The 27,595-nt window shown below is 46.7% G+C and overlaps 1 protein-coding gene and 1 long non-coding RNA gene across 11 annotated transcripts; one reads left to right on the top strand and one right to left on the bottom strand.

Moving 5' to 3' along the window:
• Positions 1 to 144: 144 nt before the first annotated feature.
• Positions 145 to 20,691, bottom strand: ogt.1 (O-linked N-acetylglucosamine (GlcNAc) transferase, tandem duplicate 1). 8 transcript variants are annotated; one of them, XM_088596943.1, is made up of 23 exons: positions 20,288 to 20,691; positions 17,585 to 17,765; positions 16,137 to 16,380; positions 15,092 to 15,160; positions 11,224 to 11,340; positions 10,638 to 10,717; positions 9,850 to 10,045; positions 9,312 to 9,452; positions 8,881 to 8,981; positions 8,338 to 8,491; positions 8,132 to 8,233; positions 7,824 to 8,003; positions 7,379 to 7,537; positions 7,184 to 7,273; positions 6,958 to 7,083; positions 6,138 to 6,308; positions 5,776 to 5,892; positions 5,226 to 5,390; positions 4,436 to 4,483; positions 3,944 to 4,096; positions 3,449 to 3,701; positions 2,821 to 2,944; positions 145 to 2,365 (listed from the first exon to the last, which is right to left on the bottom strand). In XM_088596943.1, the coding sequence occupies exons 1-23, from the start codon at positions 20,322 to 20,324 to the stop codon at positions 2,185 to 2,187; spliced, it is 3,189 nt and encodes a 1,062-aa protein (XP_088453069.1). In that variant the 5' UTR covers positions 20,325 to 20,691; the 3' UTR covers positions 145 to 2,184. The 8 variants fall into 8 exon arrangements, with proteins under 8 accessions (XP_088453069.1, XP_088453068.1, XP_088453072.1 ...); XM_088596942.1 differs by having other exon boundaries at positions 9,829 to 10,045; XM_088596946.1 differs by having other exon boundaries at positions 17,585 to 17,735; positions 20,288 to 20,690.
• Positions 19,375 to 27,559, top strand: LOC148653879 (uncharacterized). 3 transcript variants are annotated; one of them, XR_015924866.1, is made up of 4 exons: positions 19,375 to 19,463; positions 23,131 to 23,241; positions 26,143 to 26,255; positions 27,131 to 27,559. It is a non-coding gene; the product is annotated as an uncharacterized LOC148653879 (long non-coding RNA). The 3 variants fall into 3 exon arrangements; XR_015924865.1 differs by having other exon boundaries at positions 19,436 to 19,711; XR_015924867.1 differs by lacking the exon at positions 27,131 to 27,559 and adding an exon at positions 26,894 to 27,122 and having other exon boundaries at positions 19,436 to 19,711.
• Positions 27,560 to 27,595: the final 36 nt, after the last annotated feature.

Consider the following 27,595-nt stretch of genomic DNA (forward strand, 5'->3'; position numbering starts at 1 on the left):
TGTATTTACCACATTAGCTTCATACGATCTGTCTAGGAGTTTCTTCGAAATGTTCTTCTCTTGTGCTTTCAACAATATAAGCTGTTGTACAGAAAGGGTAGAATACATGACAACACGTACAGCAATGAAGACAAGGACACCAACTCAGTTTGGAACCAATAGTTTATTTATAGTTGCACTCTAGATAGTGATGTACCAACAGCCCAGCTGGCACGTAAGATTGAAGACCACACTGCAAGAGACCTAACAGATTGAAGGAAGCACAGCAGCAGTAAATTGGTTTTTAAAAGACATTTTATAGGTCTCACACAGATCTCAGAAGGATATACAATTGTACAGCTCCGTCCTGGCGTGGTATTTAAAGTCTTACCATTTGTTTCGGCTCACATTTGTCAAAAAAGAAAAATAACGATGAAAGATTTAAAAGATTCACAACACTGTGGAAGGGGGTAGAAGAAATAATCAAATAAACCAAAATAACCCTCAAGCATGGCCTGCTTTCAGTCTCTACACATGGTGATGTTTTTGCTTGATCTAATGTGAGCCCCAGTTAAACGGCACACAAGAGTGAGCTATAATTCCCTTTTCTCAGTCTAGGAATCTACCGTTTTGACACTGACCAAAACATACAAGTGAACATCTGTTGTAATTTAGAGGACACTGCTTCCACAATACAAAGGCCTGTTTTCAATGTGCCCCTAAAGGCAGGCAAACGTTCTTTGGAACTTTTTTGAAAAACTGACTGAACAGATTGTGACTGAACAGACATCAATGTACCAAAGAAAAATAGACCACTTTTCCCCCCCATGTCACAAGAGCCAGTTATACAATGTATGAAATCCATAAAATGACTCCTGTAACAAATATCTTAACATTGATTTAACATTAAAAGATAAAACAAAATGTTGTAATCCGTGGAATATACCCTTTAGGATGTAGAGCCGTTTGCAAAGGTCTCCCCTACAGTCACAATGGTGAAGCGAAGCAGAAGTAAGCAAGACAACAGCACAGATCTTCAATAAAAATTGTAAAAAAAATAAGAGCTTAAAAATACTTACCTGGGCCTTTCCTGATAAGAAAAAGAAAAGAGTAGCCATGCTTCTAGTAAGATGAAGGCTGCCCTTTCCGAAATGAGAAACTGATTTTTGTCCACAATTATACTTGGCTGGAACGGATTGGTTGTTTTTTGCACAAATCTTAGTATATAGGGAAGAAAGAATGATTAATTTGGGGAAATCTTTAATACACACATACACACACTCACAAAAAGTTGGCATGTGGTTAAAAAAAGAGCTTGTTTTTTTTCCCCAATATTCCCAAATCGGAACCACAACCCATCCCCTCCCCCCAGTTTCACGTTAAGACTGAGACATTTCGAGTACAGTGTGTGTACTGGGACTGTGCAGAACAAAATCAAGATCGCTCCTTGCTCGCCAGTTCAGACCAAAGACAGCAAGAGGGCAGGCAGCAGGCCAGATGCTGACCTATAAGGGGTTCCTATGCCCGGAGTGTCAAAAACAGTGACAAAACGTCATCCAGCCAGAGCTGCACAGAAAACAACCACCAAAGGCAACTCATCTACATACTGACTGTACTTCAAAGGGTGTGTGTGAAACACCTGATGAAAAAAAAATAATTAAAAAATGACTTTGTATCCACATTAAAGATGATTTTTTTTTTACAAATTATTCGTCTTCAACAAAAGCTTTATCATCTGTGCGAGTACATCCTGGTAATTCCCTCCTTCTATTCTTATAAATCCAGAATGTCTGGTTCAAAAAAAAAAAAAAGATAAAACAGAAAAAAAGACTGAAGTCACAATTTGGCGGACAAGGATTCACATATGAATCACTAGATCAGTATAGTTGTACACCCGCTGTTAAAACTGGTGCTTTCTGGGAACACCAAGAAAAAAAACCTCCCTTGTCCAGCAGCCCCCAGGATATGGCAGGATATGAAAAGTCTCAGTTAAGGTGCTGTACAAGACAGACCTCCCCCCCCCCCACAGCTCTCAGGAGATCAAGTTCTTTTCTACCAGGAAAAGGGTCACGCTGCAGATGGAAGGCTCCAGCAGAGGGAGAGTCTCTTCCACAGGGAGAGGAGGGTGGTCTGGGAGGGCTGCATTACAAGGCAGAGCAGAGACTGCAGCAGCAGCAGGGTGTACAGGCTGGGCCGGTGCTCGGCTCAGGCGCTCTCGCTGCTCTCCATGGGCTTCAGTTTAAAGAGGTGGTCAGGCTTGCCCCCCGCGGCGTGGTGCTCCCACATCTGCAGGTACAGCTTCTCCAGGTCCATGGTGTACTGCTTGGTGTTGAAGAGTGGGCTACAAATGCGCTGTTTCCACACCTTGGCACGGATCTTCTTCAGGCTGTGGGGTGACAAAGAGTTGAAATCCAAAGTGAAAAGACAGCGCCCAGACAGACATACCCAATGATCTGACTAAACACAACTGACAACTATAAAGATAACAGGGAACATCCTACACTCAGATCTCCATTATCTGAATAATAAGAGACAACAGAAGTAAAGAAATGGCTTGTAAAGCAAAATTAAATTCTATTGCTTACTGATGCCAAATTTATCTCCCCATTGACATGGAATGTCAAATGAAGTTTTGCAATTAAGAAATCAAACACTAGCAAAGCTGTATGAAGCGGGTCAAATGCTTGTCACTCCCTTTACGAATGACAATATTGGTGATGTTTCTTACAGGGACTGAAAACCATCAGAAGATCGATTCACTAAAGCATCTGACAGCTAATATTTTGAATGGCGGAAGGCACGTGTAGTAAACATTTCAGGTGAATGAGAATTAAGACTCACAATTCCATGTCGGTGCCCAGCTTGACAGCTACATCCTCATAGTCCTGGCGGTTTGGGGCAATGAGCTCGGTGCAGCCGAGGCATGTCAGCTGGGAAGCAGCCACACGCGACGCCAGGGTCTCTCCTGCGGGGTGAAGAAAACATCGATTACACAGACTCAAACCAGTCAAAAGCTGGGGAGAGGCAAGGACACCTACAATGCGCAACAGAATATGGAACTCTTAAGGTCTCTGAGCATCGCCCAAGCAGACTGGCGGCGGGAGTTTTCTCAAAGCTTTGAAACACCCATGTAACATGCTGGCAGTGTTCATCGAAATACTGCTCACTCTAGAAAGCTCGTGGATTTAGCTTCATGTAGCCTTGAAAACTTCTAGTCCCTAGTCCTCAAAGACCCCCTCAGCAGCTCCTGACTTCTGCTCAGGATCAGTTTCCTCTGCTCAGGTAGGCTGGTACCCACACCACCTGGCTCAGGGAAAATGGACAATTTAAGTCATTTTATGGGTAAAGTCTGAACTGTATCGGTACAAGCTACTTTATAAGGACTAAACAATTGGAAAACCTCCTCTCTGTCTCCTGGATAGTACGTATAAGCCAAGTCTGTGCTTCTCTTCATAACCTGCAGCCCTACCTGGCATTGTGACCATGGGAGTGCCCGCCCAGAGAACATCCATGCCAGTTGTGTGCCCATTGCAGAGTGGCGTGTCCAGACACACGTCCGCCAGCTGCCCGCGCCGCACGTGCTCCTCCTTGGGGGCCACGGGTGAGAAGATGATGCGGTTAGCAGGCAGACCCATGTTCTGGGCGTACTGCTGGATGTTGGGTTCGCCCACAGCTGGGAAGCGCAGCAGCCACAGGACACTATTTGGCACTCTCTTCAGGATCTGCGACAGACAGATATATGCAGCTGAGATGCAAGTAACAAAGCACACAGAGCTACCACAGTGTCATCAGCTAACAGAAACATCCACACGCGTTATCGGCACCTGGCACGATGCCCCCATCCTTCTAAACCAGTTTGGGCCATGCATATACAAAGCTTACTCGGTACCAAGCAGAAATCTTTCTTGTAATATTTCTACTGAAACACAGAGAGATTGCCGATCTCAGCAATACTAAAACTCACGTTGGCCCACATCTGGAGGGTGGGAGGGTCGATCTTGTAGAGCTGGTTGAAGTTGCAGTACACGATGGCATCCTCCGGCAGGCCGTACTGCGAGCGCGTGGTGACGATGATGGTGCGGGGCACCTCCTCACCCGTTGCTGCCTTGTTGTTGATCTGCAGGAGACAAGCCGGCGAGGAGGTCAGGGAAAGTGGCCAGTTTCGGTGTCACTAATACCAGAGAGAGCAGGTGCTTGAAGAACAGCACCTGTGCAATGCTACTACATGACTACATGATATTGTTATACCTTACTACCAAACGTCTGATTGTCTGGCAACCCCACAGCCAGCAGCCTTTCTACAGACACCAGGGTGACGTGAGAGCCCAACACTTCAGGAGGCTACAGTGGCAGGGTGATAGTAATACACAAGCTTCCAGTCGGTCATTCAGAAAGGAGAACCTCTTTAAATTTGTATGCAGAGTCAGATCACCGCTCCAGTGAAAGATTAGCGTACCTGCAGAGCTAAAGTTCCCGATACATTGACCTTCTCGATTGTAAATATCTGAAAGACAATAATATGTGGTCATACGGCATCAAGGCTGAACCTGAGCCAGTGAGCAGGCTGGTAGAGCACAGGGGACAGGAGGGATGGTCAGACGGTGTTCCTACTGCTGCAGAAATGTTTCTTTTTAAAACAGCAACAACTGATTTCAAAGCTGAACTGTACAGTGTGTATGTATGACAGTAGAGGGGGCACAGCACAGTCCATGTGTAGCTCTGCAAGGTGAGGAATGAAGTGAGTAATTCATATTCCATGGTCACATCTTCAAAAGGACAAGGTTTGAGTGCATTTGCACAAGTTCTTCTCTTCATTAAACACACTCCAAGCTACATGATGTTCAGCATAGCACTACAAAACTGAACATGCCTGGAGTCCATGTAGATGCAAACCGAGACTAGACCAGTAACCAGCAGTTTCCGGTAGTAACGGTCAGGCTGCTTTGAAACGAACCTAGGATCAAGTCAACAAAAAAAAGAGGAATGAAATCTATCAAGTTAAGACCACAGTGTACCCCTTGCTTTGAACAGGGCAAGTTTTTCTAGCACACTTAAGTCATGAACTGCTCCAGGAGGTCATTTGGAAGACAAAAGGTGACTTCTTAATAATGTCAAATGTTTTCAAAAAGGTCTTCCCATATGTTTTGTTGCAAATGAATGTAAACCCAGTTTTCCCAGCTAGTGCGGGGAGAGTAGGACACTGACCCCCCTCCCCCCAATAGGGGGTGCTACACCCAGTGTCATACCTGAGTGGTGGCTAGCCCATTGCTGACGGTGAAGCCATTGATGGTGACTTGGATCTGGCCCTGGTTGATCATGTTGATGATGGCCTCGGCTGCAGTATTCATTGGAATGACAGGCATGGAGAGGGCAGAGTTGCTGTCTGTGCTCTCTTGGGCTTCACACTTCAGCTGTAGGGTGGAAGTGAAAGTGAGGGTGAAGGGCCAGAAGTACATCATGGTCATACCAGACTACATTTTATTACTGAAGCTTCCACTCCAGAGGACAAGCTGGATTCGCCAAGAAATACACTATAGAACTTACATTTAGTAATTGGGAAAATGAGGAAATGAAAATCAAACAGACTTTCCGACAGAGCTCAAGTCATTTACGCAAATATGACTTTTATTTAGTTATAGGACTCAAACCAGCAGTAAATTAAAAAATCAGTCATGCATTCTGAAATGGGAGCTATTCTTCTCATTTTCAGTGTGCTATCCAGTCACGCACTAAATCCTAATTCTACTAAAAGTACCACACCAAGGAGCACCACACTGGCCAAATCTGAATTCTCACCTTTACCACCTTCACATCAGGCAGGCTGTCCAGGAAGGCCTTCAGATCAATCCCGTTCAGCACTATGCGGTTGTCAAAGATGTGCCCATTGGACTTGAAGTCAATTACTGCCTTTTTCTGTGAAAGTGTGCAACGCAAATAAAATCACCCAACGCAGAGGCAGTGGAGCCGCAGTATAGACCAGTATCTAACAATTGGGAACTGTTCTAACAATAATCTTCACTCAGAAATTGGTGCATCTTTTTGCATCAAATAATGCTCCATAGGAACAGCACTGAAGAAAACCCTAACTCAGTTTTGAAACTAATGTGGATCTGGAACCAAATGCACACAGTTGGTCTGCAGGCAGGACCCATTCTCACCTTGAGATGTGGGAACATGTTGGCGTGGTCTCCAATGAAGAAGGTGTTTGGCATGTAGGCCAGCTTCTCCGAGTACTGCTCTCCCACCTCCAGGGGAGAGGTTTCCTTGTCAGTAATGATGTAATCCATGAAGGGGGCCCCACTGGTTCCAGGGTAGCCCAGCCACATGGACTGTAAAGGAGAAGGAAGAGCAGACATCAGGCAGCTGGTTCACAGCAGTGAGAGACGTGCATTGTTCCCGAGAGACGGATACAAACTGTCCTTTACACTAGTATGCCAATAATAAGGCTCAAGCTCTGCTTCTGTGCTAAAGAACAGTGGAGTGTATTTTAACTCATCCACTTAAAGTCCCAGACCTATGCTCAATACTCTTCTTTCACCTAGCAGATTTGGTTAGGTGATCTTCTACAGAGATATGCTACAACATAACTAAATGAAGAGGTGCGTTGTAGTGGCTGAGGAATGCTCGGAGAAGGGAATTTCAGAGCAGACGTAGACAACTTTGCGTCTAACCAGGCCAGGGACGGTTAAGGGATTTCAGTTTTTTCTTACATTTATGCTAATAACCATTTAACAACTCTTATGCCTGGTGAATTAGTTGCTTGGAATTTTAACCTTACATTTTTAACTTTTAACACCCAGCTCTTAATTCAATGCATTTCCAAAATAGCAAAGACAGTGGTGTGTGGGGCGGGGGGGGGGTAGAGGGGCCACAACTCCATTATATTTATGCAGTTATTACTTTTCGAGGATAAGTAGCCACTATGACATCCTACAGAGCACAAATGCAATCTGAGCAGCAGTGTGCCGGTTCCCATACCTGGACTGGTGCAGGGCGAAGGGCGAACAGCTCGTTCCGTGCTCCTTTGGTGTAGCCATTCATGTTGACCAGGATGTGAATGCCATCCTGATGGATCCTGTCAGCTGCCTTTCCATTGCAGGGGATCTAGAGGAGAAACAAGAACGAGGGTAATCTAAGAGGCCCCCAGGTACTCGTAAATGTAGAGAACTAAGGCACAAACGGACAAAAGAGCCAAAGAACGTACCTGGGACAGGTCTGTGAAGTGGTGAGCTTCAGCCATGACCTTCACACGGAAGTTTGTGCCATCGTCGGGGCTAAGTGCATAACAGAACACCTGGGAAGGGAGGCAGACGTGGGTTTAGACATGTTGACACGCCCATGCCCCTGACGAGTTTGAAAATATTTACATCTAAATAAATATCCTCAGCTAATCTCTCACCTCAAACTTCTCGGAGTTGTGCATACCAGGGATGGACTGCATAAGGTGGGAGGTAGGATGGTTGCCAAAGTCTGAGCTGACATAGCCAACACGCAGGCGCCCCCCACTGGCCTTCAGGTCCTTCGGGTGCTCATAAGCGGGCTTGTGAAGCACATTAATCTGAAGAAGGGAAACGGATTAATAGTTAATACTCAAGACTGAGGGATGAGGATTAAGGTTGTCTGATTTCCTCAAATCAGTGAATGTGTGTGCAGTACTGGTAGGAATTCATACAGGTCCTTTAAAAGTATGACCTTTAACCTCTTGAGTGCCAATAACTAGGCTGTTCAACTCATTGCGGCAAGCATGCTGAAAACTGGGCATCCAGGTACAGGCTAGGGAATAACTGCCTATTGCAGAGGTCGAGGTGATGCTTGCTTCACTAATGTCTTCTCAAGGGCAATACCTTGTCGAGACAGAGGTTGCCGTGACGCTCCGCGATGGCCTTGCGGAAGCCGTGGGACAGAGGATACAGCATACTGTGGTGGGGGTGTACCGACGGCAGACGGTTCTTGTCCAGCTGATCAGCCACAATGCTCACCAGCTTCTTCATCCGCTCATCGTAGTCTGTCCAGTCACACACAATCTGAGAGGATACAGAGCCATTAGGGAGGCCATTACTAGTCAAGCATATCTGTCAGTCACATCACTACCATAATGCGTGAAGAAATTCGGAGAGGGAAGGTTAGTGTCCCTGTCTAGCAGGGACGTTACCTGCAAGCAGTGAGCCAAGTTGCAGTAAGCATCAGGGAAGTCCGGCTTCAGCTTTAGAGCAGTGCGGTAAGATGCAATTGCTTCTGGAATATTTCCAGAGTCCTAGAGAGAAAAAAAAATTAACACAAAAGCAAAAAACAAATCTACAAGACCAACACACCAAACCCCGTTGAGAGAACCCTCACAAGCTGTGAGGCGAGCAGTACCTTGTGGATGGAGGCCAGGTTGCTGTGTGCATCCGCGAAAGCAGGGTTGATCTGGATAGCTCGTGTGTAGCACTGCAGAGCCCCCTGTACGTCCTGCATCTCTTTCAGCGTGTTCCCCATGTTGGAGTACGCGTCAGCAAAGGTAGGGCTGATCCTGAGGGCGTAACAGATTCATTTTCAATAACGAGCAGTAATTTATCAATTCCAGCTGAGAGTCAAACAAGGAACCAACCTGCTGAATCAGAACTGCTTTGATCGGAAAAAACATTTTGGATTCTCATTTTCTAGTTTTCAAATTAACTTGTTCTACTTGTTCTTTTGCAGCATGCACGCTGTTGCAGGTCTCCACTCCAACATTTATTCCATTACAGAAATACATTCGCACTCACAATATAGAACAAACTTCACATCTCAGATAATCACTGAATGGAATTTATTCAACATTGTGAGAGAAGCTTTTCTGGTGGAGAAAATCTGAAAAGACCAGCAATCTGGGAGGGCTCTGCACCAGCAAGTCAAAGCAATACATGTTTGTCCTCTTACCTGATGGCCTCCTTGTAGTGCATGAGGGCCTCCTGCAGTTTTCCCTGCTGCTGCAGGACACTGGCCAGGTTGGAATGAGCCGCTGCAAATTCTGGGAACACCTGTGATCACAGAGTTTACAGAGTCAAAACACAATCTCTTCTTTCACATGGCAAATAGAAAGCTAATCAACACAGGCTTCACATTGAATCCTTCCAAAGAGCAATGATCAAAACAATTTCTCTTTTAAATACCAGTTTCCAATGGATTTTATGGACAGACTGGATTATCTTCAGTGCACTGTAACCGTGGCATTTTCTTATGATTTTCAGTTACTTGAAAAGATGCAGTTCTAGTCTCCAAGTGTTATGTTTTACAATTCCCAGCAAGTGCTAATACACAGCGTCGCCAAGTATTTCAGTTTCGAACGAAGAGTCAATGCGCAGACTCACCTCCAGGGCCTTCCTGTAGAGCTGGACAGCCTCCTCGATGCTGCCTTGTTCCCTCTTGATGTTGGCCAGATTGTTGAGGGAGTCTGCATGCGTGGGGCACAGCCTGAGAGCTGTGTTGTAGCACTCCTCTGCCTCCGACACCTGGCTCGCAGAAAGAAAAAAAAAGACACTGAGGGCACAGAAGTACCTTTCACCTAGCTGGTGTGAAACAGAGGATCCACTTAAAAATACCAGCTGGGCAGGTCTTAAAACAAAAACAGCTCTGCCAGCTAGTCTGTCAGAGCCCATCATTTACTTACAACAATTGACCAGGCACCTCAAGAAAATAACGAGGCTATCTAAAGCGCAAACCTGACATCTACGGTTTTTAGGCAACATTCAAAGTTATCAGGCCAAGCTTTGGCAATGGTTTAATTTGGAATATAATGTCCTTTGGAAACTTCACACTATGATACAAAAACAAAAAGAACACAGGTTTTATGTACAGAAAAAAAGGCATGGAGCAGTGTGCACGTACGCTCTCTGTGGATTTCCTTACATTGCCCTTCTCCTTCAGCGCGTTAGCAAGGTTGCAGTAGGCATCCGGGAAGTGTGGCTGCAGCTCAATGGCGCGACGGTAGGTGTCGATGGCCAGGTCAATCAGGCCCTGCTCGTAGTACACGCACGCCAGGTTCCCATGCACCACGGCATGGTTGGGGCTCAGGCTCAGCGCACGCAGGTAGGCCGCCACAGCCCTGCAAGGACAGAGAAACAGCAGCACCATAGCATCAGGGACAGGAACCAAGTTCTCACACCCTAACCACACACAAGCCAAAGCAAGGATGATCATAAACCACACCGTTCTAGTCTATAGAAAAACGGTCTCCTTTAAAGTACAATAAAAAAAAATAACGTAAACCCTGCAACGGTACAGAATGCATTTCAACTACCCTTGATTAGTCTGCTCAAGATGGCGTGGTAATGTGAAACTAAGCTTGTGGAGAAAAAGATACAGATATAATTGAAAGACGAAGCTAAAAATGTGGCACAGCACATCAAAGGAAGATGATTTTAACAAAAACCAGTAACTAAAGATGATTTGTAGATTTCGTCAGGGAGAAGAGAATCCTAAAGAAATTAAGAACAACCCCTCTGTCATACTAACATGACTTTTAAGCAAACTGTCATCACAATTATTAAATGCAGACTGTCAGCTTACTCTCTTCTAGCTCTCCAAAGGGCCACAGTGACAGAATGCTGATTCATTTAATCCAGCTACCAAAATCTAGGACCAGGCAGGGGAGATGCGTCCAACCTACAACGTCTGAGAAGGTAAACGAGCATTACCTGTCAAAGATACGAGCCTCTTTCAGCACGTTGCCCAAGTTAATATAAGCATCCAGGAAATTGGGATCCAGAGTGACAGCCTGAAACAGAACACAGACATGACGACCTGACCAGGACCAGGCAGGACTCCACACACTTACGAACACACATGGCCACTAATACACTGTTCAGATAAAAGCATAAAGGGAACTATAAAAAAAGAAAAAGAACATTGAGAGTAAGAACTTTATATGTCCAGTTATACATGCAAATATTTAAAAGTCAACATGTCCACATGTCAGGCATGACAATAAAAACAAACATGTAGTTAATCACTCATCTACCCAACCACCTAACCAGTTTTATCTTTATAGCAACATCGCTGCCCTCTTCAGGTGAAGTCATTAACTCGCTGGAGGCCCGATTTAAAATGTAAACGAAAAAACGACAAAAGGAAATATTTGGTTGACAGATTTTTGATTGACGGCTGTATTGAATAATCGTTTCAGCCCTACTTCACAGTCACGCATATAAGTAGTAGACTTCAGATCGATACTGTAATCAAAACCAAACCCTGTCCAGTTACAACACAACTACTGCTGCTCACCTTCTCAAAGTGGTGAATGGCCAGCCAGATCTCCCCCTGGGCATTGAACACGCAGCCCAGATTACTCCAAGCCACTGCAAAGTTGGGCTGGGTTTCTATGGCTTTCAGGTAACAGGCCTTGAAAGGGTTAACAATGAAATCAGGAGAGGAAGAGGAAGAGGGGAGCAGGGAATTGGAGACGTGGGGGGTTGGAGGAGGGGGGGGGTAAGGAAGATTTATAAAAATAAATGAAAAACAAACGCAAAAAAAAAACAGATTGAATAAAAAAAAGGAAGAAAGAAAAAAAAAAGGGCAGAGAAAATAACCGTTAGTGTTCATTCTCGACAAAGCCAAAAAGTGAGTCTGCAGTATAGGCTAGCATGCGCGAGTGTCACTGCCGCGCTAAGCCGCTTGCTTTTTCCCTGCGCTGCGCGGATCCAACCCACACCCACACACAGACTGCCATTCTTCAGTTATGGAGCGAGCTCAGTCAAGCGCTCGCCGAGACCCACGCAAGAAGGCCGGTCCCTGTTCCAACACAGAAGAGCTCTCCTTCACCCCCTGCACACCGCGATGTACACATGGACGTCAGGATACCGGGAAGCGGGTGTCAATTTAAAACCTTAATTACAACAACACATTTTGGATTCGTGCTGGCGACTACATTTTAAACCTCATTTTAAACTTCCTTTACTGGTGTCTGCAGACCAGTCCTTCCTTAACGTGGCAGATCGGCTTCGCAATTCCTAAGCAGAGGAAGGGGGTCGCCTGGGTGGGCCTAGATAGTCCCACAACCTCAAATGCCACGTGCTGTGTGCGGATGAAGGTCCCTGTAATGCGTGCGCAAAAAACCCACGCTGGCGCTGCTCTCTGCTGCTGTCGCTCGCTGCGCCGACCACACCAAGAGTCGTCCCGCTGGCGCCAACTCTGGCTCTGCGCGCAGACCGCAGACCGGGACCGGGCACCCCAAACCAGCTAGGCACACGCTCTGCGCCCCTCCAGCTCGGACAGGGTGTGAATGGACAGAGCCGGTCAAAGAGCTCTAGTGTGGGACAATCGTGTAAAACGAAGCAGTACGCTCAGGGGCTCCCTGATGGTGTCTAAAGGCAAGCGAGGCCCAATTGCTTTCCCGCGCTCGCGTGGAGAGGCCGCTCGGTGACACGCTGGTGGGGGCCGGCACGGGCAGTCTGCAGCTGCCGGGCCGAGAGTCTCGCGGAGCCGCGCGTTGCCACAAGGGGGGGTCGCTGCGCAGCCTGTGCGCTACTGCAGACTCACGGCGCATCACCTGGCCAGCAGAACGCTGCAAGTCCAAATCAAGAAGAATAAATCCCAAAATAAAAAGGAAAAAAAATAATTAACGAGCAGGAGAGTTAGAAGGTTCTTACTTTTTCTTCAATACTACTTAGAACTAAAGCCAATTCATCTTTTATCTCACATGAGAGAAATGTGGCTAAAGCTATGTATTGAAATAAAAGCACATTACTGGGTTTTTGTTTCTGCTTTTGCTCTTGGCTTGTAAGTTACTTGGTTTCAAATGGAAGCCACAAGACAGAAGAACTCAGGCATGGAGTGTTGTGCGTTTCTTTTGGTGGCAGTTACAAACCCGTTACCATATTTTTCGACTTTGTCGAGGGCGGCCGAGGCTGGAAGAGGAGGTGAGGACTGATGCTGCCCTAGCGTTCCTTTCCGCGAGGCACCTACGCAGGAATAGTCACCCACCTGAAACCTTCTAAATAACAATATCAGTGGTAAAAACCAAAAGAGACAAAATAAGAAAACAAGAGCGTTAGTAAAAGTCTGCAAACAGTACATTCTCTTTTTATGGAAACAAACGACAAAAAAAAAAACACTGAAGCCACTAGCCTAATTCCACAAGAACCAAAAAAAAAAAAAAATCAGCCTGTTTTTAGTTTCCAATCATGCAAGTTAAGTTTGGTTTTCAATTTTTTTTGGGGGGAAATGGGGGCGATGCTCAGAAAAGGACCATGAGAGAAGAAAGGCTTTGGTTTGTTCTGAATTTAAATTCTACATAACAAAAAAAAAACCTAAACGTGTCGACTTGGTTGGTCTGAAAAATAGAAGGGGGGCTAACTGGCTTGATCTTCACCAAATGAACTGATCACAGGTAATCAGAAAGAATAATCATCGTGGACTGGGAAAGAAACAGAAAAAAAATTAAAAATCATTCTTTTTTTTTTGTTTGTTTGTTTTTAGCTTTTGTGCTTTATACCTCACTCTTTTTCCTGTCCTGCTTTCCTGAATCCTGGCCAATGGATAGAAAAAAAAAATCTTGCATTTAATTTCTGTATCTAGAAGCCTCCACAGCTCTGAAATAAAGAGGTCAACGCTTGTGCTGCGCGCGCGTTCTCTCTTACTATCCCAGCGACTGCAGCGTGCAGTGGAGTGCCAAGTGCGAGCTGTGTGCCTGGCACAGCAGGAGGCAAAAGCCTGGGGACCTAGATGAAGGGGACACGGGTCTGACTGAGGTCTCCAGTTCAGACCGACAGCCTCACTCTTTCCACAGCGACACACAGGCCAGCAGCTCTATAAACGGTGGCCGTCTTCCCAACAGAGGGGCAGTGCTGGTGTGGAGGGCTGGGAAACGGGGCTGGAATCTCTGGGCAGAGAAGTCACGCGAGTTCAGGCCTGGCTGAGCCAGAGGGCTTAGCCCTGACCAGCGCCTGGCCGGTGTCGCCAGGCAGACAGCTCTTCGCGCGCGGGCACTCCACGGGTCCTAAGCCGGCGCGCGGGGTTTCGAGCGAGAGAGCAGGGGGGGGCCGGCAGCACCCTCGCACTCTTCCCCCGCTCTTCCCCCCTCAGGCACGGAATAAGATGGCTTGTAACCGGCGAGAGGAGCAACACAGCAGCCGACTCCAGCGGCTCCGTCCTACAGCCAATCCAACAGCCGCTGCAGAGTCACACAGCTGCTCCAACACCATTTCATAAAGAAAGGGGCGGGGGGGGGGGGGGGGGGGACAAAAGAGTGGTACAGTTCGTTTGTTTTTACGTGAAAGGGTGGGTTAGAAGCCATCTTATTTCTTTTATGGCAAATATCACTAACTTCATCAGTCCATTTATATCCTCAAGACCGAGCCAGCATTATCCCTCCGGAAGAAATGAACACAGTTCGAGCCTGATGCTAAAATTTGGGGTTTGGAAAATGTTTAGTTTTCAGATTCAGCCTTTCTTCCTGCTTGGGAAGGCGCCGACAAGAGTCGTCAAGCCAGGGTGAAGCAACAGATACGAGTCTGAAAGAGGGGGAAGGGGAGTTTGAGGAACAGGAGGGAAGCACCTATTCTGTACTTCTTCGAATAATTAAAAAAAATCTGGTGGTTGATTTTCTTTAGGGGAAGGGGAAACTAGAGGAGGGGAAAAAAAGTGAAAAGGCACCACACACCAGCCTTATTATAAAGCCCACTTACAAAAAAAAAAAAGGGAACGAGCAAACTAACCCGTTTAAGGAAGTTCCACTTGTTTGTTAAAGAAAGGCCAGAGGGAGAAGGGGCTTCTCTCAACTTCTCCCTAAGCACTGGCCAGGACTATGAGAGAGACCGAGAGGTGACTCGCCCTGCTGGGCCTGGGTCTCAGCTCATGGCTGCCCAGCCACGGATAACCCAGCCTAAGTGGAGCTGTAAAGGATGGAGGCCGCTGGGAAGACCGGGTGTAGCAAAGGACTACAACAGAGCACCCCCTGCAAAAACTGCCCTCCTGAGAGACAGACAGAGACAAAGTGGGGAGAGAGCGAAGGAGGTGCTGCCTACACACCCTCCACAGAGGTGAGGACGGAAAACAAAATGGCGGGGACCAGGCTGAGAATGTTTGACTACAACCAAAAAATAAAATTAAAACAAAAAAAGAAAGTGACCAAGCCTTGACCAGAAAAACCTACCTTAGCCTCTTCAAGACGCCCTAGGGCTTTAAGCAGATTCCCCAGGTCGCTACGTACACAATAGAGATCCTGAAATACAAAATGCACAGTGGGTTACACAAGGCAACTCGATACCCCAAAACTGTAACGGATAAGGCCGTCACTTCATTTCCCAGATGAATGCCCTTTCCATTTCATACTCGATCTCAGACACAACGCCATGCACCTATCAACATAACAGACTGCAGTCAACTGTGTTAACCGTCAGCGTTTCTGAGGGTTATGAATACTTGTATCACGCCCTCTTGTAGTCTTCTGTACTCAAGACTAAAAAGATTCAGTTCTTGCAGCCTGTCCTGATTCCTCAAGATCAGCTGTATCTTTTTTAGAACATGGCGACCAAAACAGTACACAATTTTAAAACACACTAGTAATGCCTCCTTTAACATAACAAGCATCCCGATTCTGCTCTTTCTACTATAAAGCTTTATATTCTTTGCTTCCCCACACATCGGTCTAGAAGATGTAAATGGATTTATGTCCGCACTAACCCGAGTCATTTTCTTTAAACAGCCTCATCTAGTGAACTTTCCCCTTTTATCATGTTAACGATATACAAAACCTTGTACTTGCCTACATTAAATTCCAACTACCAAGTGTTTATACAAGTACAACTACACCAGAATTGAGATCATTGATATGAAAGCTATGGTCCCTGTGGTACTCCACTAATCGCCCCAATCCGAGCAATGCACCCTTTACCTCTACGGATTTATTGCCCGATTCTGAATCCAGACAGATGCATTTCTATGAAAAAGTACCTTAGAAAACGAACCAGTACTCATTTTTTTGTCATGTAAATATTTTTTTGCACCCATCGATACAGCTTGGTCTCTTGGAGCATTCAAGGTGACATGCACCAGCAGCAGGAACTGAACCCCCAACCCTCCGAGCCAGAAGCCCAGACTCGTAACCACGGCTCTACACCGTCGCCCCTCTACCGGCGAGATCGCCACTTCAGGAGTGCAGAAAGAGAGCCCGTGCGTGAAAGTGCCAGCCCACTCACCGGGTTGTACTGCAGGGCAGACACGTAAGCCTGCACAGCTCCCTCCATGTCCCCTGCAGCCACCAGTGCAGCGGCCAGGTTGATGTATCCATCGATGAAGTCCGGCTTCAGCCTCAGCGCGTGGCGGTAGTGTTCAATGGCCTCCTGCAGCTGCCCGCGCTCCTTGTACACGTTGCCCAGGTTGGAATAGGCCTCTGCCAGCATGGGGTTCTGCTTGATGGCCAGTGTGCTGAAATGAGCCGACCTGCGGACAAGAGAAGGTAGGGGAGGAAAGGGAGAGTACTCAAGACTTCAGCTCAAACAGAGGGAGACCCTAACAACACAGCTTTTCATAGTAACAGCCTAAACACCAATACAAAAATGCCATAAAAGGACAACGTATAGTCTGTAGTATTCTTCCCCTAAATTTCTTAAATGTGCTCTCCAACTTTGGACAGATTACTTGCTTCACATTTACAATACTTTCCCAATCTACACGTGTGCTAATGATAAACCGTTCACTCCAGCATCACTGTTCAAAGAGTCGACGATGTTCAACATGACCCCGACCTCCTTTTCCATAAAAGGCTCGGTATTAAAGAGACCAAGCAAGGTCTGCCCCAGAAACACTGCTCCCGCCAGACAAAGGGATTTTAAAACGGGATTAGTAGGAAGCAAAGGAAGGGAGAGGTTAAAGGTTAAGCGAGAAAAAAAACAAACAATTAACGGAACACACGTTTAAAATAAGCACGAAAGGCCCCGAAAAGGAGATAAACAAAACACCTTAACCAGCTGTACAGACAAAGAAAGCAAAGGTTGGTGAGAAAGCTGAAAGACTTTTAAAAAAAGGACAAACGGGGAAACAGGGAGTGACCGCTATCAGATGCTGTAAACAAAGGTACATAAAAATGGAAGCACGACAGCATAAAGAATTCAGAGGACTAAGGGACCATGTGTAGCAGTAGAGCTGTGAAATCCAGAGTTCAGCTCCCAGTGTACAGAGAGAAGCCAATCTAACCCCCCCAGTTCATGACGATGCCGAGGCTCAAACTCTTTCCAAAGCTTGCTGACGAATCAGCAATATATAGAGTCCATAACTCTGCTCTAAACCAGTATATCAGTCAATACAATGTCCAATTAATAACAAAAATGAAACATCTAGAGCCCGATTCTGGCTTCATACCAGCCTGCAGGTTGTGAAGCTCGGATGACCCCACCGGAAAGCACCAGGGGGTCCGTTTTGATTCCATATGGAACAGTGCAGCTCCAGGACAGCAGTGCACTTGAGTGTAGGGTTGTAAAATTCTGGTCCTGGAGGACCAGTGCGTCTGCAAGTTTTGATTCCAACTCGGCTCGTTAACGAGATAAAACCGGGGTTAAGGTGTCGCACCAGCCCCCCCCCCAGGACCAGAACTGGACAGGTGCCGTCCCGTGCTTCTCCCAGCCTGCACTGGGGCCCCTGCCCTTACCTATCCAGCCGGCGGCACTGGAAGTGGATTGAGGAGAGCAGCAGGAGCACGCCGGTGTTGTCCGGCTCCTGCCGCCACAGCTGCATGCAGTGGCGCTCGGCCGCCTCAAAGTCACCGGACTGGTACTCCCGGTGCGCCAGCTCTGCCAACCCTTGGAAGGAAAGCATACGTTTTGTCGGTTCTGGAGCAGAGTCACCAACACAACCCAGGGGGGGGGAGGAGGGGAAAACAACACGTTAGAACAAATGGAGAAAAAAAAAAATCAAACATGAAAACAAAGAATCTAAATAAAAAAGCAAAAGGTTAAATGTAGAACATTCAGTAAAACAGGGTGTTAAAACTTAAAATGAGGATGAAATGTTCTGAAACATAGAACAGCAGTGATCTGGACAACTTTAATGTTATCCAATGTCTTACCTGCACAGCTCTATCATGCTCAAACACATTTTGCCCAGTTGGAACAATCCATGAAACTACCCAACTTTTTTTTTTTTACATCAAGGCCGTTTTATGGCACAATTTTATGTTGTTGCCTTTAGAAAGTACTAATGGAGCTGAAACTCAAATTTGGTTTCCATTAAACCTCATTCTTCTTCACAAATTGTACACAGCACTTCAATCAGAAGTAAATTTTAATATGAGAAGCAAAACAGACTCCCCAGAAAATGTTTAACGGTTGCCAATTTCACAGGTTTTGTCAAATTACCTGAAATGCTGTTAGCACTATACCACCTTGTCATCTTACACCCTGGATCAACTTTAATACATTACATCAGAGATTTGCACATATTAACAAAATAAGGTTGAGGATAAAATGACCCAAAAATGAGAATGGAAATATATTATGTATACCGATAATGAAATGATGGCAATACAGTGAACAAATGATATTGACAACAGAGGGTAAGCACACAGAACAAGCCCTTTGCTACTGTGGTATATGGAGTTTACACAGATGGTGAGCGATTCCTTGTTTGCTCTATTCAGTACAAGCCAGATGGACTGCAGTCCGCGCCTTTGCAGAACCTAAACAGCTCAGGAATACATGGTTATACTCAGTCATACAGAGTGCATACTTTGTAATTAACTACAACAGCTGCTGCACTGAACTCAACACGGGTAATTAAGTAATTAATTCATTATCTGGGACAATAGATGCACACCAACAGGTACCAGAGGGATATGAACATGAACAGGTCATTTTAAGTAAATTCTGAAAACTGAATGAGAAACCACCTAACTTGTGCGGTCTACATGAATATAAAAGAATTCTTCATCTTTCCAACATAGTAGTGTGATTTAATGTACTCGTTAGCTATTAAACATTACTTCAGTAGCTGTACAAAAGACGTACACCTCCACTAATGTTACACAGTACAGGACCCCCAGAATCACACTGCTGCTGGTTTCCAACTAAGCGCATGTACTTAAACGAATCCTTAAACCTCACAATTTAAATCTGCTCAAAGGTAGGAGATCGTGGGTTACCTGTACAAGAAGGCAACTTCCACCATGATTATGAAGTAAAAACAATTCAAGAGTTCAAATTAATCATATTATGCTGCAGAGCTCAGTGCATAGCGCCTATTCTGAGCGTGATGTGACCTAAACCTGTAAAAAACGAAATCTGGCTGTTTCGTTCCACCTCTTAATTACCTAAATCAACTATTTAGACCCAATTAAGTGCTGGAGATTTAAAGAGATCTAGAGAAAATGAGCCACACCAGCACTTCAGGGACGATCCGATCTGGACGAATTAACGTGCGTATAATACCCGAGACAAAGGACGATTGGGAGGGACGTCTCGATACTTTAAGCGCCTTTCAGTAAAAAGAAAACAAGACGCTCGAAACACACGCTTCTGCGCTATGCAAGCTCGGTGAGTTACTAGACGGTCCCTGGTTTGTCTAAACCCGCCAAAACGTTATGTTAAGCGAACTCGTGGGTGAAAAGGGCCGGGTCAACTGGGCTGCCGGACGCGAGGTGCACGGTGCCCACAAGCAGATTAACGACAAGTTGGCCCTGGCGTGTCTCCACGCTTCTTCGTATCGTGTGGTTCTGCAACAGCGCAGAGGCCGCAGTCCAGCGAGCTGTCCGGCAGAGATGACGTCAGCGCTCCGTTTGCAGGTACTCGCACACACAAGCGAGGTTTAGCCAGCTAGTTAAACAAGCAGGCCTCTCCGGGTTTGTTTTTTTTACAGATGGTTCTGGCCATACTGTTTAGGAAGGTTAAAAGCCGCTGTACTGCAATGCCTTTTAGAAATACAAATACCACAGTTTCAAGTGGACTTTATCATAACTGCATTCATTTTCCCCCCTAAACTCTGCTTCGACCTATGTCAGAGGGCTGTGCGAGTCGGAATCATTTTCACTGTTTTGTGCATCTCGCAATGAAGAAATGTCCAATTACACAATGCAGCCCCTGTTCTGGTTTCATGAACATCCATTCTCGTATCAATACCCCCCCGGTTTCGGGAGTGGTATATTACTAGTTTGTAAATTTAATCCCCATACAAGTCGTATTTAAAAGGGATTCGAACACAAAGCAACTGCTTCATGTCCAAAAAATTATTCCATCTCGTCTTTTACCTACTCTCCAGTCGTATGAGGCTAGTTTAGGAGAAGACCAAACTAAACTTTGCTGTTCATTCAATCTCAAGTTAATATTTAATTGAGCAAGCGAACGACAGAAGCCGTATTTACCTGTGCTGTCAGCCACGTTTCCAACTGAAGTCGCCATCTTCACAAGTCTTTTGAAATCGGAACAAAAATCGCTGTTAAAAATGCTTTGGATTTAAGTTTCTTCTCAAAAAAAAAAAATTAAAATTGACGACCCGTGCCGCGAATTCGCCGTGCGTATCGATCAGTAATGCCGGTGAGCTCGTCAACTACAAACCTAAAATAACACACGTTGACTCAGTCAAATGTTTGATATCTCTTCCCGATTTAAAAAAAATAAATATCGAGCGTTCGATTTTTTTTAAATCTGACTGATCGCAATTTTAAAAAGGTGCTCTTTTATATTTGTAAACTTCTTTGCATAGACCAACAACCGCGTCGACAACAAAGCGGCTGTTCTAAATCCCGAAATGGCGGCTGCGACCGGGACTACTTCAACTGGTACAAATAGACCCCCTACGGAGGACCCACAGAAAAACGAAACAGCGGGACAACGGGAGGCAGCGTCGAGCCTTAAATGTCTAACGCTACGTAATAACAGATGTTTGTGGGAGGGGAACGAGAAGTTTCTCTCGGTTTGAAGCGGATGGAAAAATTCCCCCTTCGCGGATGTGTCAATACCAGAGACCGCTGTGTCTAGGAACTAGGCAGGGCTGTGTACCGATGCGCGGCAGCAATGCGGCAATGGGTGGGCCAGCCGGCACGTGGGGAGCCACAAAGCCGTATCTCGTGCTGAACAGGATATGCTAATTGGGTTTTATGGAACTGTTCTTAGTCTAAATAAATATACATACTGGGCGGAGATCGCAAATGATGTCTTCTTCCAGAAAATCACGCAAAAAATTTTCAAGTATTTTTTTTGGCACCAATGTCAATTCATAATAAAAAGGCCCTGGGAAACGCTTTCGAGATGTCGAAAAATATGCCAGTGTATGTCTATTTTTTTTTCGACTGAATCCTGTATTTAGTTCTGTACATAAACTTCACAAATACAGCGAGGACCAACCAAAGGGTCTTTCAGCGTTCGTAGCAAAGAATTCCTCACAGCCGAAACGTTGTTTTCTTTCTTCTCTTTTCAGCATGGAGTAAACCTTTACCTGTTCCTTTGCAGAACTGGTGACATACTGGGATAGAGGAAGGGGTGAATGCTGGATTGTAGCGAAACGAATTACAACAGAATTGTCCTAATGTACATCCAGCAACAATTCTCGTTTGTGTCTTGTTAGGACAAGTAGTGTTCGAGTTCATCTTCGGACGATTTCATTTTTAACACGTTCACAGCCCGCCGCAGTAGACGCTGTTGTGGTGTTCCAAATAAGTGTCTTTATTTAATGAGGATGGTCTTCTCTTGCTCCGGGGCTTAAAATCACAAAACCAGCTTCCAGGTTCCTCTTTCAATCTGCACTTGCGTCTCTGAGCCGCAAAGCGTGCCTATGGCGCGCCCCCTGGCGGGTGAGACTGTCTACACACCCTACTCGTGATGTGTTGGATACCTTTTATTTTTATTGCCGACTTCATTTCAAAGCTTAACAGCAGTTACAATTTGGGAAAAGGCGATGTGCCGGAAAATGTAAGTATCTACGCCAACACATGGAGATGAGACAAGTTCTACCTCCCAACATCCTAACGGTTAATGATCTACACCGGTCAGGTCATGTCTGCCCAATCCTGTTCCCGGAGGACCAGTGTCTACAGTTCTGTTTCATTAAAACTCTGCTTTTAACAACGCAAAGCAGCTCGTCAACTGGACACATTTAGCTTCTCAAGTGTTGCCGTTCTAAAGACACTCAGAAAACTGATATATAGCTGATGTGTGGGGAGCGTTCTGGCGCACTATGGCTGCCGTCGCATCATCCAGGTGGGGCTGCACACTGGTGGGGGTGGAGGGGATCCCCATTACCTGTAAAGCGCTTTGAGTGGAGTGTCCAGAAAAGCGCTATATAAGTGTAAGCTATTATTATTATTATTATTATTATTAAAACCTGAGACCACGACGGTCTTCCAGGTTAGGTCATCGGATGTGGGAATTGTAATCTGAACAGTATCCGTCTGCAGCTCTAATCGGTAGTGTCGCGTGTTCGCCACACGAGGTCACTAGTCGAATTGGTGAAAAACCTTCACATTATGACAGTTTAATCTTTTTTTTTTGTTGTTGCTCCATTTCATATCAAAATGTTTACAACCAAGAGAGGGCTTCTCAGGCTGTCTTGCCTGTTCTGTTTGGATTCATGCATTTCATTACTCTCGACCCTCCTTTTTTTTTTATAGGAGTCCTCAGGATCACTCTTCTTTGAGTAAAGATGTCTCCTCATAAACACGGGGCCGAGAAGTCTGAGAGTTAGGGCATCCCCCTCCCCCCCCCACCGTCTCAGTGTTTATTTTTCCCAGAAAAGAGTTGGGGTCCCTAGCTCCAGCAGGAGAGAGAACGCACTCCCTCTCCCACCTCCCCGTTCTCCTTCATTAGCCTCTCTTTCTGTGTCTTCTTCCTCTGTCCCTGCTCCCTCACCTCTCTCGTCATCCTCCTCCGGTGCAGCTCCTGTTCCCCTGCTGTTCTGCGTTCGGACTGTACCCCCCCCCCCCCCGGTCTCGGCGTGATGAGCTTGCCCCCGCATTCCTTCCTCTCCCGCTGGGAGACGGGCCGTTGCCCCCGGCGACCGTGAATGGCGGCCCAGGCGAGAGGAGAGTCGCCACGGTCACCATTAAACCCCCAGCCACCCGGATGCCCCCCCAGTCAGCTGAGCACAGTGTATCTTAATTTGGGGAGAGGTTAGGCCTGCTGTGGTACCCTGAAATGCCCTGTCCTCTCTCCATGCCCTCTGTCCCCCCCCTCATCCTCCCTAAATATTCCCAGTCCCTCTACCCCACAGACCTTGTCCTTGCTGGCCCAATTCGGAATAGAGTGGAACCAAGAGACGGCATCAGCAATCCCATTGCATGGCTGTTGGAGCCGTTCCGGGTTTTACCAGCGACCACAGCAGGTAAGCGCGAGCTCAGCAGGTAAGGGGGGGCCGGGGATCTCGGCGTGCCGTCGGGCTTGGTCTCTGCGATGACGTCGCCCTGCTGCTGGAGCCCTTGCTGGCCTTTCCCCGTGAGCAACCGCAGGGCAGGCCTGCGAGGGGGAGGGCAGCCCCCAGCTCTGTGTTGTCTGCGGGTTGTTCCCAGCTCCCGCACGCAGGGGCTGGGGCGCGGGAGACGAGAAGAGCCCCACGGATTGGGAGAAGGAGGGGGGGGCCAGCCTGGCCTACGGCCTCTGTGAATGTCTGTCAACACCGCCGCTTTCAGAGGGCGCTGGCTCCCCGGAGAGCCCCTCCGCACTTCAGCAGCCTGGCCCGGTCCGGACCGGACAGACCGGAGCCGCAGGGTCTTTCTGCCACAGGTTTACACGTTCCAGTTAAGCCACAATGACTCCTCTTCAAAAGTTCGAGCTCATTGTCGTTATCCTCCTCCACGGGTATATGGTAGGACGAAACGCTATTTAGCGGGCTCTCGGACGGTGAGTGGTGCATACCACAAGACAAAGGTGCAAGAAAAGAGACCGAGACAACGGGCAACGTGCAAAATGACGTACGATTTTGCACAACTGTTGTCAACAGAATGAAATAAAGGATACACAATTCTGGGGAGTAAACGTCTTGACACGTGAGGTAGAGGTAGATTTCGTTGTGCGTTTGAGTTTTGATCTAGAGAGAAGGCCCTGTAAGGGTTCAGATGGTAGGCGAGAGGCTGGGAGTTTGACAGTGTGGGGGTAAAAACTGTCTCCGAGTCTGGTGGTCGGGGCCTGCATGCTCCGGTACAATTTTCCAGGTAGGCAGCAGCAGGACTGACAATATATAGATCTGGATATACTTGTTTGTACTTGCAGGTATAGTTTTACTCCCCAGGGTTTTGTCAAATTTAACACCATTTTTCAGAGTTTTGAGGGGTGGTTCCCGAGCTCAGGGTCACCTATGGTGGTCTCTCTCTCTCTCTCTCCACCCCCCTGGGGCTTTTTTGGGGCACAGTGGACTGAACGAGCCCCCCTCTTTTCCCCGCAGTACAATGCCACAGGCTCTGTGCTCAGCTGGGCAGTAGTCCAGGCGAGAGTCTACTGGTGTTGTTTTGTGGGACATGCCCTGGTTTCTCTCTCTCTCTCTCTCTCTCTCTCTCTCTCAATTCAATTCAAGGTGCTTTATTAGCATGACCGATAGGTACAATCAGTGTTGCCAAAGCAAATAAAAATAATAAAATTAACATAGAACAAAACAAAAAATAGAAGTAAAATAAAATCTACAGACATGTTACAGACATTTACAACAAAGACATATTATATAATATCGACATATACTGTATTCGGCTGGAGCATTATTGGGAGACAGACTCACTGTTCCTCAGGCTGTGACAGGAGATCACATACTGGGCTGCCAGATCAACTGAGTTCCCTCCTCCCTCTCCCAGTAGGATTGGGACCTGTTGTGGTTTTGGCAGGTGTGGGAACTCTCTCTCTCTCTCTCTCTCTCTCTCTCTCTCTCTCTCTCTCTCTCTCTCTCTCTCTCTCTCTCTCTCTCTCTGGGGGTCAGAGGTCACCTGGCCAGTTTATCCACAAGGAATATTCCTACCCTTCTGTTAATACAATCCACTGTATCTTGCTACAGCCTGTTTTCCATGGTCCCGTACAGTGCATCTGCGTGTGCTGTACGTCTGTGTTGTAGATGGACCACAAATCTGTTTAATTGATCTGTCTGTTTCATGGGGGGAAAAAGTCCCCTTTCAACAACATCAAAGGGTGGAGGTAATTCTGGTTGGGTGTAGTGCCATCCTACCCCTTTGACACCTGCTCTGTTGTTGTGGATAGGCTGAAACCCTTAGTGGTGTACATCACATGGCAGCCACTAGGGGGCATGCTGGAGTCACTGTCAACAAGCCCTCCTGTCCAAAATGACAGCTTCCTTATAAGAGAGCTTGAACAGCGTTCTGATTCCACTTTACTTACCCTGCACAGGTATTCACCTGATGTTGTCCAATTGAAAGAATGAGAGGGGCACTGTGGGATAGTGCGTCTGTGTTCAAACTCCCAGTCTAGGCCAAGGATATTCTCTGGACGTTGGTTCTCCCTTCAGGCCTGAGCTCAAGGAGGAACCTGAAGGAAGTGAGCCTTTTCAAACTCAAACATGCTGCCGTTGTAGGAGAACCCTCCGTCTGACACAGGAGTTGAGGAATTCCTTGAGGAATAGAAATTCAAAGTCCCCGCTTAAACCCTTTAAAACATCTTGTTTTTCCTGTAAACAGCCTTGTGGTTTTTATGCTACTCGTGACAACATTGGCTACTTAGGGCAGGAAGTGCCATTGTGTCCTGTCTGGTCAGGGTGAAGGATTGGTTTCACACGGGCCAGGGCCAAAGGGGGGGGGGATATTATTAACCTTTGTCGTGTGAACAGGAAAATTAAATCATTTCCAGAAAACCTCTATAAGCTACCAGCATGAATGATGCATTTGATTTAAGGAAATTAAGCATTTTTAAAGGACTATACCTGTACATTTCGGCTTGCGTCTGTGCAATGTGATTCTGTCACTCTGTGTTAGTTATCTTGTGACTCCTAAGAAAGATGTGCTTCACCTTTGCCGGTTCCTGATTAAAACAAATCGCATTTCCCATGTTTCTGGCTAGCGGTTGAACGCAAAGAGACAGCTTTAGCTTTTTTGTTTGTTTTGACAATAATGTTTCAGGTGACAGGCTGGGTGTTGGTTACAGCATTGAGAGGAAAGCAGCTCTTGTTCGGGCAGGGAGATTGGGGGAGCTGATAGCTGAGCATCAGGTTTCCCTCGGTGTTTAACCTGACCATCAGCTCGGCGGCCAAGGACAGACCATTCAGCATGTTCATCGGTTTCTCCATTGTCCCCAGAGGCTCTACTGGCTGCACTGGGAACAGACCCCTTACGTATGGAACCAGTCTGAACGACCTGTGTCCGCAGAGGGGAAACGAGGGGCTACCAGTGAAAAGCTCTCAAGAGCAGGGTGAGACTGCAGACTCGTATGTCCTATGTGGGATTCGAACCCAGGACATCCATCACTCCACTGTGCCACAGCGACTGACCGCAACAGATCAGAGCTTGGTCTCTTAAAAGAGTGTATGTCAAAACGAATCTGCAATCTCATCTGCAAGATTCAAGATTTCTTTATTTGCCTTCTACAATCAGTGTATTGGAATGCTTACTTTTTGAGCCGTAACCAGTAACATTAGAGAGGGGAAAAAAAAGATGACAAACAGACATGGATAATAAATTCAGACGATAGACATGATAACACAAGACAGGACATAGTGCAAATAGTGCAGTACCTTAAACTGCAGGTGCTAACTTGTGCAGGTGCTAATTTGAGCTGTTTAAGATGCTTTGCTGCAATTGGCAGGTGCTAACGCATCTGTCCCTTAGAGTTTGGAGCTCCCCCTAATCCCACCCCACCCCCCCAACCTGCCTGTCATCACAGGCTGTCAAGTAATAGGTTTATTCCATGCTGGAAAAAAAGAAGAAAGGGAACACAACGTTTCGGCCGTGGAAACGTTGAAGAACCTGAAGAAGGCTCCACGGCCGAAACGTTGTTCCCTTTCTTCTTTTTTTCAGCGTGGAATAAACCTATTACTTGTTCCTTTGCAGCCTACGCATGCTGACGCAGCTACCCACCTGAACTATCACAGGCTGTCACCTACCGGACTCGAATTCGCTCGGAGGGGGAGCGATGACTGAGGGTGACGGTGCCGGAGGGCACCATCATCCAGGTGGAGCTACACCGTGGTACTGCAGGGGAGTCCCCATTACCTGTAAAGCGTTTTGAGTGGGGTGTCCAGAAAAGCACTACATAAGTGTAAAGAATTCTTATTATTTTATTTTTAGCAGCACCCTCTCTCTCTCTCCCTGATCTGCGTGAAGCTGTGGCCCCCGTTTGGCGGTGTCTGAAGGTCTGCGCACCCACCCTCCGTGACTGAGCCTGCCTGCCAGCGTTTGTGTTGTTTTCCTTCCTGGTTTGTTTCCTCGCGGCTCAGGTTCCTGGCACCGACGGGGTCACGTGCACCGGAGTGGCGGTGTGGAGCTCTAGCCGGAGAGACGAGGGGCCGAGAGTTTAGGAACCAGCTGACGCTGTTGCGTTCGCTCGGGAACCTCGGTCCTGTACACGACGGCGATTTCAGCCGGAGTGCTGTGTTAGACCTGTTCTACCTTGTATGTCTCGGGCCAGGAAGCAATAGTGCTGTCCCCAAAGACTTAGTGTTTCCCTTAGGACAGACAGTTTCAACGCTTTGGCACAATAAAGGAAAGTGCGCTCTGGGTGGGTTCCTAATGAGAAAGTCCATTTCCTCCCAG

This window comes from Lepisosteus platostomus, chromosome 10 (genome assembly GCF_059453375.1).
Source record: "Lepisosteus platostomus isolate fLepPlt1 chromosome 10, fLepPlt1.hap1, whole genome shotgun sequence".
Lineage (NCBI taxonomy): Eukaryota > Metazoa > Chordata > Actinopteri > Semionotiformes > Lepisosteidae > Lepisosteus > Lepisosteus platostomus.

What these genes read in the sequence shown, in the direction of transcription:
- ogt.1 (XM_088596942.1), bottom strand. Translation starts at nt 20,324, where the DNA reads ATGGCGACTTCAGTTGGAAACGTGGCTGACAGCACAG. An exon ending in ACTTCACAGACCTGTCCCAG is followed by an intron (nt 7,084 to 7,183) that starts GTACGTTCTTTG and finishes TTTCTCCTCTAG; the next exon opens with ATCCCCTGCAATGGAAAGGC. An exon ending in ACATGTTCCCACATCTCAAG is followed by an intron (nt 5,893 to 6,137) that starts GTGAGAATGGGT and finishes ACACTTTCACAG; the next exon opens with AAAAAGGCAGTAATTGACTT.